Raw genomic sequence first — 15,166 nt, 5'->3', positions numbered from 1 at the left:
AAAAGGAAATGCAAGGGAAGTGATTTGCAGAATAACAAAATAAAGAAGTTAAAGCTCCATTCCATAAAGTATATATTCTCACCCTCCTGAACTGGAGCAATTGTCATGTTTCTGATAGGTGAGGACTGCTTGGCTCTTGTAAGAAGACATCTGCCCATAGGTGCCATAGTCACTCGTTACATGTCCTGCCTAAAATCTTAACCACTGGAAATCCCCTGCCTGGGTTGGCTGTCAGAGTTATCTCCTCAGTAAAAGAGATTTCTTTGTTTAAAATGTAAATGAAACATTGCAGGCCTGGATGCAGCTGTAGGGAGGTGGGGAGGATCTCACATGAGCCTCGTGATGTTGTGGGGCCAGAATCACACGGGCAGCACGTGGAGATGCTAATGGTGTGAGGATGTGGCACCTGGACTCCTTGTCCACCCTCATACATTGGCTTTTATAACATGTGAGCCTCAATCATTTAAGGAAACAGAAAAACCACAGCTCAGCCCTTCCCTGTAAAGCCTGATGACACAGTAGAACAAAAATCCAGAGTGTGTTTTTCCTGGTTTCCCCTTTGTTTTTTCATACATGAATTTTATGGATATAAAGGTGAGCAAATTTGTACAAATAGAGCAAAGCTACCTTTTTTTTTTTTTCCTTTTGGGATAATCAGATAATCAGAATGCTTTTCATAGGTGAATTTTTTTTCAGTTTAATATAGTCTAAATTCAAGCATGACTGATAGGAAATTAATGCAGCATAGTCCATACCTAAAAATACCAACACTTCCTTTGACTATATTAAGGCTCAGGAAAAAAGCATTTTAGATAAGATCTACCTTTGGTATTTCTGTGATTTCTATCACTGTAGTATCTAAGCTTATCACAGTATTTTAATATACTTGTTTCCACATTCTCTGTTGGGAGGAAATGATATTATTCCTGTTATCACATAGTGGGAAGCATGGCAGAGGTTATATAACATGTCCAGGATAGGGAGGCAAATTTGTTGAAAAACAGGCATTTGGAGTCAGCCTTGCTCTTCTAGGGGCAAAAGCCCTTTCTCCTCAAACAGCTTTCAGAAAGCCTGGGATTCTCGTCCTTTTTTGAGTAAATAACAAAAGCAGCTTATTCCAAGTCAGAGCCCCCTGACACAGAAGCCTCTGCTAACAACCTGGATGTACATCAGGCAGATGATTTGTCCAGTGGGTGTCACTGGGGCTACCAACACACTCCAGCTTTGGTGGGTTGCACCCAGGTGTGCAGAAGGCTGCACCACCACGGTGCTGACTCCAAATGCTCGAGAGGTGACACTGCAGAGGTGCAGATAACATCATCAGTCTGAGCAGAGCTGATTGATGCTTAAAGTCTGCCTTGGTTTAATAACTCTGCAACTGGCAGGAGGATATCACTGGCTACAATGCTTTGCTGGAGTGTGGCATCTTTCAAAAGATACCAAAGGGTGTTTATACACTTCAGTAGAAACATGGATAATGTTTCTTTTGGATCTTTTAACAAACCTTCTTCTTGGTGCCTACCTTAGTGGTCTCATTCTGTCTTTCAGTACTCAGCTGTTAGTATTTTTTTGCAGTCCTCTTACACTCAAATTTTGATTTTTCCCCTTAGTCCCTTCTTGTTTTTGGCTTACAGGCCAGGTACAAACCTTACACAATTGCAGATATCAGCATTGACTTTCCCCCTGGTTTCAAATTTAACCTATGCTGGAGATTGTCCTCTCCTCTGGACAGCACTAAATCTTCCCTGCCAGAGATAACTAGTCCTTGGGGCTCTGTAGCTGTGCTTCTGCAGAGAAAAATGTTTTGCCTTTGGAGTGGACTAGATTGCACCACAAGGCAGGTAATTTCAAAACATTTTCGAGGAAAGCATCCCCTTGGGGCCACCTCAAGGCCCTTCATGGGTAAAGGACACGAGGCAGCATGTGATGCTATCAATGCCCCTCCATTATTTTCTTAGGGAACAAAGCGGCAAGGCTCAGTTGGGACATGACCTTCCTGGGCTGCAGCTTGAAGGGGTCATTGATTAAGGAGAGAGGGAAAAGGAAGGGTTTTTCTCTGGTTTTCCTTTTAACTGTGTAACTGAGGGGATTTGTCACAGGCAGCATGGAGATCTCTGTGTTGTTGGCCCACTCAGGAGCACTGTTGGCCGGCCGTCGGCTTTGTGAGCAGCGCATTAAGCTGATGCAGTGAATAGATTTTTCTAGAAAGAGAGAAGTGCTTTGCTACAGTGCTGTCTTTACTAATGTATATTCTTCTGCTTTCCATCAAACAGTCAATGAAGGCTCAGGTGAAACCAATCAAAAGGAGACATCGACCTGTGACATTTGCCAGTTCGGGGCGGAGTGCGATGAAGATGCAGAGGATGTTTGGTACAGTAATTTGCTCTACTCTTCTATTTTAATGAATGTTGTATTGTTTAAAGGTACTGTGGTTTGGAAAGCATTACAAATGTTAGATACTCTGTTTTATGCACACAGAGATTCATCTCAAAGTGACTAAGGTGGTTATCACTCTGAAAAAATGTATTTTGGAACATGCACGATTTAGACCAAGTTTAGAAACACAGTTATCCATTTTGTTGCCATTATAACTTATGTTATTCCATCTGGGGTTTTACAGCTTCATACTTCAGTAAAAAATAGAATTGGGAAAAATAATTGACCTAAAGCTTTTCCAGTTAAAAAGTATCATTAGTATGATCATCATGCTAATTCATGTGTGGCATTAGAAAGGCTGGGAAATCTGTCTCACTTTTTCCTATTTTGTTGCAGTTGAAAACCTTGCCCTCAATTGCTTGAAAAAATGAGAGTGTACATTTAGACATTTTCTCAATGGAAATGGTTTTAATTTTTATTTTTTAAAAGGAGTTTCAAAATGATTTGGATTTTTTTTTATTTTAAACCTTAATTACAAAAGCTGAAGGGAAATAATTCTATCAACTCAGACTTTTATTTTTCATTTTGCCTAGGATATATGCAAAGTTACATTAAGCCAACTCTGAGCTAATCATTTCATTGTGATTTTAGAACAGCCAATAGGTCACTATGCACAGAGCTGTATTTCTAACACTGCCCTAATGCCACACCTCATGTTTCTCTCTAAGTAACTAAACAGATTTAGAGAGAGAACAAAATAACCATGCAGATGTCAGAGCTGCTGTCTGGATGGTGCCTCTGGAGCTGTGAGCTAATGGTAGCTAAAGGATGGATGCACAACCTAGTCAGTGAGGTGTCAGTAAAACACTGAGGCCAGAGCTCTAGTGGGGAGAATCAGAATGGAGCAGAGAGGAGTCAATAAATGATGGTGAGCATGATAGCTGGGCCCAGTGTTGGGCAGCTGACCCCACCCAGGCAAGGCATCCGTGCACCCTGCTCAGGCATGAAATTAGGAACAGTTCTGCTGTTGAGTGAAGGAGCTCAGGAATATGGTCATGGTTATCCATTTATGCTCTTTTTGGTTTTGTCTTGCCAGCCTCTTAGTAATCTCTGGTTCTAGTCCTTAAAAAAACCTGAAGCAGAAAAAACACTGAGTCCTTGCTCTGGCTTCAGACATCAAAAGGAATTGTGGTGTTGAAAAACAGAAGCAAGGTGCATCATGGTTATAGGTTTCAGTAATGTAATGAAATTTGTGAGTAAGAAATTGCCTAATGTTGACTTTGCTTAAGAAAATTACCCCAGGTGTTACGATTTTCATTGTCTCCTTGACTGGTTGTCCTTGAGAGCTTTGGTGGTGCAATGTAGAAACAAAACCACGGTGAAATTAATATATCAAAATTCACAGTCTAGTGCTCATGTTTTCATAATTAAGTGTGCTTCCAAATTGGAAGGCAGGAGAAGAGAGGGGCAAGGAATAAAATTAGCTACAAGATAACATTATTAATCATAAGCACTGAGTAGCAGTGTTTATTTTTTTCCAGAAATAGCTTGGTAAAACTGCCTGATCCAACTTACCCCAGTGTTCCCACTGCAGCTTTTGCACAATCTAATTCCTCCCCTTTGAAACAAGTTGGCTTTTACAGAGCAGCAGAATGATGGCAGGAGCTGAGGTGCTCGGTCTTTATTGACAGGCACTCTTCCTGCAGGGGAAGGTGCTTCTGGGGGCAGGAAGCAGGGAAGGGCTGGCACTGGGAGGATGCTCCCAGACAAACTGTTAGGAGGCAGGAAAGCCAATTCCCATCCAAAAACCCAAACCCCATCTAAAGCCTGTGAAAGGTGTGCTTTGAAGTAACCAATTTCATATGCCATAACTGAGCTCTATTTTCCTGTCTTTGCCCCCTGATTAGTCTTGGAAAAGCATCTTCCTAAACAATGAGCCTTCTGGCTGTCAGCTTTTCATTATTTTTATTTCTAGAATAAAAGTGGAATAAGTATGGAGGTTGTTGATCCCTCTTTCCAATATATGTTAGCTGAATTGTCATGTTTGGCACCAGAGGCACATGTTGTCCCACTCCCTTTGCCAAGAAATGTCAATTTATTATTTGTTCACTATTTTTATGTGGATCAAGTATCAGATGTAAGCAGGGCTCCTTTAGCTCCCTCACCTGACTGATGAGGTTTGTAAAATCCAAACAGGGCCAGCAGTTCCTGGTGGTCCTGGGACCTGCTTTACAGGATGTCAATCCCAGCAGCAGCAGTGAATCCCTGTCAGTCAGGAACAGTCTGAGGTGCAGGGTCAGTGCCTGATCTGCTCCAGGTGAGAGGAATGGTAGCAGAGCCAGACTTCAGAGAGCTGGAGATGCAAGGCTGGCTGTTTGCCTACTATTTCTAGGGTGCCAGAGTAGATCAGAAAAGAGAGCACAGGTGTGATAGCAGATGTGGTTGGGCTGCTGATGATTTAAAGTGACAATTGACATTCTTCTCTATTGTCACAGTCTATATTTTGCAGACCGTTATCTCTAGTTTAACTCTTCTTTTTTTTTTTGGTTATTCATTGCCAGTTGTCACTCATCTAAATTGTGCTATTGTGTTCTGTCACCATTATTTTTAATTCTTTTTATTTGTGAAAAACCAATCTGTTAATGGCTAGACCTCTGGGATTCTAATGGGGGGGTTGGCACACAGAAGATTACTTGAAGCAGTAAGATTTGTGTGAACATTTTCTGGAAAGTGCTGAGGAAAGGCAGGAAAGAAACCTCTGTAATAACAGGTTTTCCATGGCATGCAGAAGCACACATGTGTTATTATCCCATTCTGCAGTCAAGTATCATGAGAGTGAATGCAATTTGGCATTCCATTAGTGAATCTCTTTCTCTAAGTCAAAAACAAAGACTGTTCACTTGAAAGTCTTTAACATCTTGCTGCTTTAATATGTGAAAGCTTCTTGTCACTAAGAGGATCGTGTATTACTGGCATTATTCCCACCTTTAATGCATTTTGCACCAGTGGGCTTCATGAATATTTAAAGCAGGGCAGTGGCTACACTCTTTAGCACGGGGTTGCAATCTATTGGTAAATCAGACATTTGGTGTTGCTTGCTTTGGGTTTTATTTCTGAGCTGGCTAAGGAATAATTGATTTTGTATGACAGGGCTACTCAACATAACACCCCGAGAGATATACTTAAAAGGAATTGAAGAATGAGGCGTAACGTTTTGAGCCGTGGTGTATTGCTCAGCTCTTCCAAAAAGCATCTATGAAACACTCACTGGACATAAATAGTGCTCACCAAATGGAGTGCCTGCTCTCTGCTGGAGTGGCTCAGTGTCAGTGCAGAACCATGTCAGAAACCTGGGCTCCAGCATTAATCTCCTCCTTGTGAGCCACTGAGTAAATAAGAGCACTCCCTACACTGGACAAGCCATGGTTTGGATAAATACTGGGCAGCTGTTTCAGAGGTCCACTCATATGTCCAAAGTGGAAGGAGATAAAGAATAAGAAAGATCCTTTGATTGAGTTTCCAGTTGGAAAATGCTGACAATTAGAGGGGATGGGAATATTTTCTTAAAACGAGATTAAAGCCTGCAAACCTCTGACTTGCAGAGTTAATCAAAATCAAGATGATGAATTGAGGTTAAATATGCATACTTTCCCTTTGCATTGCAGTGCCAGCAGGTCAGCCAGCAGCAGTGTGGAAGTGCAGCAGTGCCCACAGTAAGATGCAGGTTGCTAGCTGGAAGGCAGACACACAGTGGTCTGCTCAGGGAGAGCTTCCCCTACAGCCTGGCAGTGTCCAAGGAGGTGAGGAGATCTCCTCCAGAGTGCTCCTCTGCCTGCTCCTTCCTCTCTCTGGAGGCAGCAGCTCCCTGGCAGGAGGTGCCTGACCCTGGAATGGGCCACTGGTTTGTACCAGAGATAAAAAGGTGCCTAAATGCCCCTGCTGCTTCCTGCAACTTGGTCCCACTCACCCCAAGGACTTCTCCTTGGCTGGGAGTGGAGTATCATGCTCTGCAAAAGGCACTGTGCTCGTGGTAGGAAACTTTCTTCCTTCCTCACAAGCCTGGCCCACAATGGAGGAGCCTTTTCCATTCCTTGCAAGTGGACAAGGATCCTACTGGGCAGGTTCAGCTCAGGAGAAGATGCTGAAGCCATTCTTGAAGGTCCCTGATGACCACAAGCTGGGACTTGGAGGGAGGCATCCAGGCCTGGAGGAAGGAGCTGGGCTTGTTCAGTGTGTGGGTCAGTGGGGAAGGAAGGAGGGCTGGTCCCAGGTGTGCTGTGCCCTGGGTGGCATTCCCAAGTGGCATTCCCAAGTGAGGAGGTGACACTGCAGCATAATTACAGCAGGTCCCTGTGTCCTGTGCCTCTGTCCACATGGCTGGGACAATAAACTCCACTCACCCACAGCAGACAGGTACATACACAAAAGCTATTACAAAGATGAGCTCTTTCAGCCCCTCATTTCATATTTTACTCCTAATCACTGGTACATTTAGTTTGGGTAAATGCTCCTATAAGGCAAGTGAACAGTCAGAAGCACGTGAGGAGGGTGAAACCACATTTTCATGCAAATAAGTGGCTCTGTAAATGGGAGATATCTGTGCAAATCATGCAGCTGCCATCTGCAGCGACCCCTGCAATCAATACTGCCCCAGCAATCAATATTTATCTTTATTATTGTATAGAAAGAAAACATAAAAGAAACTAATGATTTTGCCAGCTTCTCGATCCACACAGCAATTAGGTCAGTCAGTTTTGGCTCCCTTCCCCCTTCCATCAGTTGCTCTCAAGCAGAGCATTTGCAAACAAGATGCTGTACTGCTCTAAAGTACTAAAAGGTGGTTTGAAGTCTCACATACATTACACGGGTATTGGCTGCTTCATGTTCAGCAGTGTGTATAATAACTATGTGTGACCTACTTGTTCCAGATGCAGAAACAACGAGCTGCTTTAACATCTGCAATGTCCCAGACATTATACAGTAGATATGTTGCTGTTTGCTGCTGCTTTTCCTTCTCTTCTAGTGAAAATATAGATCTGTGTTCATAGCTGGGCATAACACTTACACATACATGTTGGACTTGTGCTCCAATAAGCACAGGAATGGAATAAAATCATTAAAATTGCACAGTTCTGCAAAAACTTAAATTTCTGCTTAGCTTGAGATCATACCTAAGGCATGAACTGGAGCTGCTGCTGCATAAATCTTCACATGGAGATTAGTAGTCATGTCTAATAAGAGTCCAGGCAAGGGTTTGCAGAGGGAATTAAAGGCACTGGAGCACAATCTCTGCATTGCACAGCAGTTGATGACCAAGCAGGTTGCACCCTCTCACACCCATGTCACTTATCCTAGCCCCAGCCTGGTAGCAGAGCTACCTCCAGTGCCTGCCCAGAAATTAGCCCACTTCTGTCTCAGTTACGTGCTAATGTTTCCATTGGTGTGTGTTCTGTGGTTAAAAGATTTTGAAATAAAAGGAAAGCAGCTGACTTCCATGGGAACTGTTGAGATAAGTGTAGGGACACCATTCAGTGGGTTAAGAGTCAGCAATACTGGAAAAAATGTAGCCTAAGCAACTGAAATTAGTCAATGAAGCACTTGCAATGAAAAGTAAAACTTGAGGAATATTAGAAAAAGCAAGATGATGTCTACCCCGTCTGTATGTGATGTTTTAATTACAAAGCCTGCTCTAAGAAAGGGCCAGGTTGGAGGCTTTTCTAGGAAGTTGGTCAGCCAAATCCTGCTGCCTGGAGTATGAGAGCTGTAGAGAGAACCCAGCCATGCTTCTTCATTTGGGACTTGGGAAAAAAATGCCATATGAACAGACACAAAAGTGGGAAAACTAGCAAAATACAAAATTGTAGCTTGAATTGTTGTCCACAGCACAAGAACAACATTGCAGCAGCTCCAGCTTAGGTGAAAGATTTGGCTTATTAGAAACCAGTGTCTAGACATCATGTTAGGGTCAGAAAATAAGGTCCCCAGGTGAGCATTGCATGAATGCCATGGTTCCTGTCAGGTTTCTCTTTGGCAAGCTGCTGAGGTACTACTGTAGGACTCTTTCAGAGGGCAGTTTCAACCAACACTGGCCTAGGTGTAAAAGTGACTTTGTTCCCAAGCATAAACAGGGAAAGATCCCCACAGCCTTCAGAAAGACCCAAAATCAAGCCAAAAATAGGTGATTTTCCTCTTTCTCAGAAGGAGTTTGCAGAAAGAGCCAACTGCTTTTTCCATACCTTTCCTGGCTCTGTCTTCAGCAGCCCTGAGAAAAGCTGTGGTCCAGATCTCCAGAGTAGGATGAGAGAATGAGCACCTTGTGTTTCTAAACTGATTGCACTACTAGTGCCCTGGCTAGAAAGGTATTGCTTGGAAAAATGATGGCTTGTTTGGCCAGCTGGTGAAATTGTTGCACTCTACATATATATTTTCTGGGTTTAGTTAAAAACAGCCATTTTTCCCAGTCAGGTGAGTTTCACAGAATCACTTTACCATCTCTGCATCCTTCATCCTGTGCCAAAATAGCCTATTTAATTTTGAAGTGAGACTGATTCCCAACACTTTTAGGATGATGGTTAGGAGAATTTGACTTTTCTCTCTGTTGAGTCAACACAATCCTTCAGAGGCATGTGTTCATTTGAGTAAGTCCTGCCTTTCCAGATTCTCAGGATTTATTTTCTTAATAACATGCTTAAAAAAAAACCAAGACTTGCTTTAACATAAGCCAAGATTGTCTGGAGTTACTTATACTTCATAGTGTTTTATTACCAATACACTTTGGAACACTCTGGTAAATAATTCAGCCTACACAAAGAAATTGGCTATATTTTCTCTATACATCGAGGAAGTCTGTCGTGTAGACTATATATCATGGCTCTAAATGTTCTCAGATAAATGCAAGCCCACATTGTATTCCATCTGTACTACTCACCCAAGCAGGTTTTTAAGGACCCTATATGACACATCCATCTCTTATCCAAAAACTAGAATCTCTAACATTTGGTTTTGTAATAAAAATGACATTTTTTATCTTTTGCAATTACAGCAAAACCTGCTGTGTGTCCAGGGAATAATACTCTACACAATCATAAAGCTTATAGATCCTTTTTTTTTCCTTGTGCTCCTCTTTTCAGATGCTCACCCAAACTTGGTTTTCAGAAGGTGAATTCCAACTTAGGGAAGTCAAAGGAAGTTATCCCACTGACTTCAGTGAAACAAAAGTTCCCTCCCAGTTTGATAACTATGGAGTAACTTCTCAGTAGCCTGTGGAGCCTTTTGCTGGTAGAAGGGAGAACAAACTCAGTTGGAGTGTGAATGCTCTGTCAGTCTTACAGTGCAAAGGAATAACTTGGAAATTGTGATGATAAAAGCAGAATTTGCCTTACTGACTGCTTCAGTTGCTTCAGAGGAAATATTGATTTGTGAAAAGCCAAAAAATAATTTCTGAGATTTTTTGGGGAGGTTTTATGTCTTACCATACCATGCTCTTGTAGGAGCAAAACACAAATTCTTCTGAAATTCAAGGGGAGGAAGGCTTGTAAGAGACAGAGTCATCACTTGTTCTTTGCAATTAGTAGTCTGTCAACATTAGAGTTGGGGGGGAAAAGCTGCAATAATTTCAAAAGAATAGCTCAGCACAGATCAATTTTCCTGTTAGGTTTCTGTGGCCAAGATCCCTATCTCTGTGTGTGTGTGGATGGGAGACATGGAGAGGTGGGTGGTCAGCAGGGAGGAAATGTAAAGTTGACTTGGAATTAGTCCAGTTGGCTGTTTGCTGAAGAGTGGGCAGGAGCTGCAGTGGCTGCTCATATTCAGGGAGGGTTTTGGGGACAGTACCCAAGGGGGAAGGGAGGTTGGCCTCTCCTGCCTTCCCTGTGCCTGGCTGGGGGGCTGGAATGGCTCACCCAGCAGGAGCAGGTGAATTAAAGGTTGCTGTGCTGGGGGCAGCTGGGGGATGTGAGGTGGCAGCATCGAGGTGGTGTGGCTGTGGGACTGTGTTAGCACTGCCCTGCCCCTGTTACAGGGGTGCACGTGTGTGGCTCAGCATCGTGTGAGGCAGCAACAGCATCCCTCTCTCTTTCCAGGCAGTGTCTAGGTACAACATGACAGCATGGTGGAGAGCCACCATTTCATGTGTCCAGATCAACAGGGGAGCAAATGAACTCAGAGTTTGGGGGCTTTTTTACTCCTCTGCCACCAGCTATGACCAGCGTTTTCAGTCTTGGGTGGGAAAGTGTCCTGGCCTTCTGAGCACGTGCCTTGATCTGCATTGGGAGGAATGCTTTGCCAGTCTATTTTGTGCTCCTGCTGTAATACAGGGTGTTGTAAGGACCAGCCAGGTCCTGCTGCTTTGTGAGAGGGACACAGGAGGGTCCCTTTGTGCCCTGCAAGGGCAGCGCTGTGCGCGGGTGCTGCCCGGAGCTGTGTGAGGTCTGGATTGTGCCCCCACGGTGATGTTGGTTGTGTAATCCCGTGGCTGGGAGAGCCTGGGCTCACCAGGCTGTGAAAGTGCACATAAGGGATGATAATATGGTAATGCACATCAGATATTAATGTGCATCGACACATAATCGTCTGCATACATCAAGGCATTACAGCATGAAAGAGCAAGTGCAAAGGCCTTGCAGAGCAACGTGCTTTTGCACCTTTCTTCTCCCCCTGTTCTCTCTTAGCCTTGTTATTTAAAAGTAAGCTTCCCTTCCTCCCTGGCCCCCCATTTAGGCAGAGTCATCCCCCAGCAGTAAGGAGAGCGGTGCCTTTCTGACGGCCTATTTAGGCGCAATAAAAAGCTGATTGGCCTAATGCGCAATCAAGAAAAGAGTGACATTTATTGCTTTGGTTTTATGATGCTGTGAACTGAGCAAGATTTGGAGCCTTACAGTGCCTTCAGGGGGCAGGAGATCACCAGCAATGAATTGTATTTATACCTTTTCCAATTTCCTACTAGCGTTTTAGCAATAAATAGACTGTGTTGTTATTGAGTTTTATGTAAGTATGTTTACGAAAGCAGGAATACAACTTTGTAGCTCGGAATTACATGTGTTGGCTAAATAGATCAACAGAGAGAATAACTATGTAAAACACTGGCAAAGCACTTACCAATTTATTATCAAATGTCTTAATGGAATGCTTCATCTCTTCCATCCCACTTTATGTTCACCATTAAAATAGGACTGCATCCATTGCAGAAGGTCGGAGGCTCCTTCACACACCCGTGTAGGAACATCAAGGCCACGGTTTGTTCACACATCTAAACCATTAAAAATACATCCCATGCATTAAATATGAGCCTGAGGAAAACTCAGTGGGAGCTGACGCACAGGGCTGACCTCAGCTCTCACAGCCCCTGCAGAGTGGCAGGTGTTCCTTCCTCACAGAGCCCAGCTCCTGCCCCAGTCCCTTCCCATGTGTGGGCTGCAGCTAAAAGCCTGTGTGAGGTGTCCCCAGACATGCAGATTTAATTGCTGTGTCTCAGCCTGCCCATTTGGTAATGGAGCTCTCTGCTGTGGAACAGCACAGGTGCCCCAGGGACATCCATCCTGGCCAGTGCACAGCACTTGCTCCTTTCAAGGAGCTGCAGGTGGATTCCACTGATCTGTGTGCCAGCCCTGAAGAAGATTACTCTCATCCCTTTAGTTTGCTGGCAAGGACATGTCCTTGAGATGGCACATTGCAGTCATTCGTCTGTCTTCTTTTCCCTGGCAGCAGCACTGTCCCTTGGGGCTTGATCCCAAAAGCAGCCAGCCCATGGTCATCATGAGGCAGACCCCCAGCCAGCAGGAATGCCTTGTTTTGTACAGCAGCTTTTACCTACAGCCCTGAAGGCTCTGAGGAAAAGAGGGTTACTACTGCACCCTCCTTCTTGCCAATGCAGTGATTTGCTTGGGTGCCAGGCTCATACCTGTGGGCTGAGGTAATGTGAGGTTATCCTGTACACAGATAACCTTTCTGCCTGTGCAGGAGGTGCAAACAATGCCTGAAGGAAAGCCTGGAAGTATCCTGCTAAAATTTCATTGAATAGCAGACTGGATTTTGTTTTGTAGTTGAGGAGAGCTGACCAAGCAGGGTATCCTGGAATGGGTGGCCAGTTCAGATGGTGCTGCCCCAGGCAGGTACCCCTGGTTAGGGTGGGGTGCTGATAACACCAAGGTCGTGGGTCCAACCCCTGCATGGGCTGTTGTACCTAAGGTGATCCTTGTGGGTCTCTTCCACCTCAGTGCTCTGTGAATCCCTGAGGAAGCAGGAGGGCACACATGTTTAAGGACACAGAGGGGTTTATGGGGAGAGCTGGGCTGGGCTTGCACATGTGGCGGCAGACTTCACACTCAGCAATTCCTTTACCACGGTTTTTGTTCATTTTAGGAAGGTCCCCACCTCCCTTCCCCACCAGCAGTGGATAGCTCATGTGAGCAAGGGCTGGGGCTGGCAGCACTCTGGTCTCTGCTAGCCAAAAGGCCATCATCCCTTTACTTTCAAATCAGAGTCCACTTTGCACTTTCAGAAGTAACTTCTAGTGTTAGCAGAAGTTTAAGCAGAAATTTGTGGTTGGTCCCAGACAGAGCTGCAGTTCTTTGTGAGCAGATGGATCCTTCCTGCCTGGCAAGGCCCATGCCAGGACCTGCAGCTAGATAGTGTCCCATGCTTCCCACTGGATCTTGCAGTATTCCCACTGGCTGTTCAATCCAGGGTGAAACTGTGGGATTTGTGGAAACAATTTTCATTATTCTGCTGGCTTCAAAATAGGAGTGAACAGTATCAGCAATCTGAGGCACACAGCAATAAACTGTTCATGAAGGACAGTCTCAGATGTTTACAGAGAGAGAAACAGTCAGCAAAGCTTTGTTTTAGCACAGACCATGGAGACGTGAAGGACACCAGGGGCAGGCAAACCATAGACGTTTATTTTATTCTGTGAGTTCTAAATAAACTTTACACATTAGATACCTGCAGACACTCGAATTGACATGTGAACAGAATTAGAATTTTTTTCTCTGGTCACACAGCTACCACGTGGGCTTGTCCATGAATCTTCAAACCCAGTCATCAGCCTTGTGATTCTCTGTTTGGCTTTAAAGCATCCAGTATAGCAAAGATCACTTTATACAGCTTAGTATCTTTAAAATAAGAATGATATTTAGAAGGACAAGAAAAGAGAGAGAGGGACACATTTATTTTGCCCTAAAGTTGTTAGCCTACAATTCAATGTACTGTTGAGGGCACCAGAGGCATTGGGAAGCCAGGTGAAGGTCATGCTATAATTGGTGCTGTGAATTGTGAAAAGGAAGCAAAGGTGAAGTTTGTAATTTTTTTTGTCAAAAATTTAGTAAGAAAGTTACAGGTCAAAAATTAAAGGGGAATTAGGACTCAAGCTGCACTGCAGATAAAAGATTTTTTTTCATGAGCTGCAGTCTCCAGGATGATTTCTTGAAAGCTGGAGGAGCATGAGCCCAGCTCCTCATTGAGCTCTGGGAAGCAGCCAGTGCCCAGGGACTCTCTTCAGGCTGTCCAGCAGGGTGTCTCCAGGAGCAGCCCATGGTTTTGGAGCGTCCTCCATGAGCTGCCATGCAAAGCATGCTTGAAAAATCCATGGGTGTTTTTAAGCACTGCCAGTCCATCCCTGCTATGCAGCAGCAGTGTGGCAGCTGTAGCCCAAGCTCCTGGCTCTGTCTCCAGCTACATTCCCAGAATGTGTTGCATTTGGTATGCAAGGAAGGCCATCCGTAAATATATTCACCACTTTAGTGCATTTTAGCTTGACATATGTCCAGTAAACAATATTTTGGGCTCTTGCAGTTAAAAAAAGAAAAAACACCTGATTATTCAACGCTTCCTTCTGTTATGATGCTTTGGGGTCCTTCAAATCATTTTCATTATGCACTACATAATAATAAAAATCTCCATGCAGTATGCTGATAATTCTGTGCATGGTCTCTGTGATTTCTAATTGTTTGAATAACAGGATGCTATTGAAGTGCCATGCAGAAACATTGCATCACACTGAGGGAATCAAGCTTTTCTCCTTTTACTCCTGTTGAAGATAAACATTTGAACAGTTGAAATAAGTAAAATATCCCAGGGAAGCCACCATGCAAAGTAGGCATGCTAAAGCCCTTAGTGCTGAAGCAGGGCTGCAAAGGACAAAAAGGAAAAATAAATTAGATAAATAAATAAGTAAGTAACAAATATTGAATGGAAGGCACTCAAAATGAGCCGTGCTTTTCTTCTCCTGTGATCTTAAAGCAGAAGAGAAACAGTAGCAGGCCCAGGAAAGAAATACTGCGTGCTATTTTTGTGCTGCCATTATAAAATATGTATTGTTTATTGTTCTGCACTGCAGCTAAAGTTTTGCATCAACCTCAAAAATTACAGCAAATTTTGTTTTGAAGGAGACACGCAGAGTCTCTATTCTTTAAGCCTCTTAATGATGTTCTTAAGAGTGCAGTGATAGGATTTCAGTCTCCTGGCAAGCACAGACAGGTTGTAGGGTATGATTCATAGAAAGTGTAAAACACTGTGTGCCAGTGTGCACTCTGAATATATTTTATGCATATGTATGTCAGTGGATATATGATGTTCAGTGCATGCCAAAGCAGGCAATGATGCCAGGCAGTTTTAGGTGCCATCCTCTTGGGCTGTGCTCCACGTGCTGCAGAGACCACTCTGGGGTACCTGAGTTTGGCCAGACCACCAAAGGTCCCTGGTGACTGCACTGAGTGTGTCAGGACCTTGTCTCTCTGTTAGGAGTGTCATGGTGCCAGCCCATGGCTGCTGCAGGGCTGTCTGAGACCACTGT

At 43.9% G+C, this 15,166-nt stretch overlaps 1 protein-coding gene across 1 annotated transcript in view; it reads left to right on the top strand.

Annotated features, from left to right (window-relative positions):
• The window catches only part of TMEFF2 (transmembrane protein with EGF like and two follistatin like domains 2), a 124,751-nt gene that overhangs the window by 70,240 nt on the left and 39,345 nt on the right, over window positions 1-15,166 (top strand). The window contains exon 5 of the mRNA XM_036386414.2: window positions 2,274-2,370. Within this exon, the coding sequence (XP_036242307.1) occupies window positions 2,274-2,370 (97 nt within the window). The remainder of the gene's footprint in view (window positions 1-2,273; window positions 2,371-15,166) is intronic.

Source organism: Molothrus ater, chromosome 7, assembly GCF_012460135.2.
Source record: "Molothrus ater isolate BHLD 08-10-18 breed brown headed cowbird chromosome 7, BPBGC_Mater_1.1, whole genome shotgun sequence".
Classification (NCBI taxonomy): Eukaryota; Metazoa; Chordata; class Aves; order Passeriformes; family Icteridae; genus Molothrus; species Molothrus ater.
Note: the sequence above shows the minus strand (reverse complement) of the source record. Positions and strands in the feature narration are given on the sequence as shown.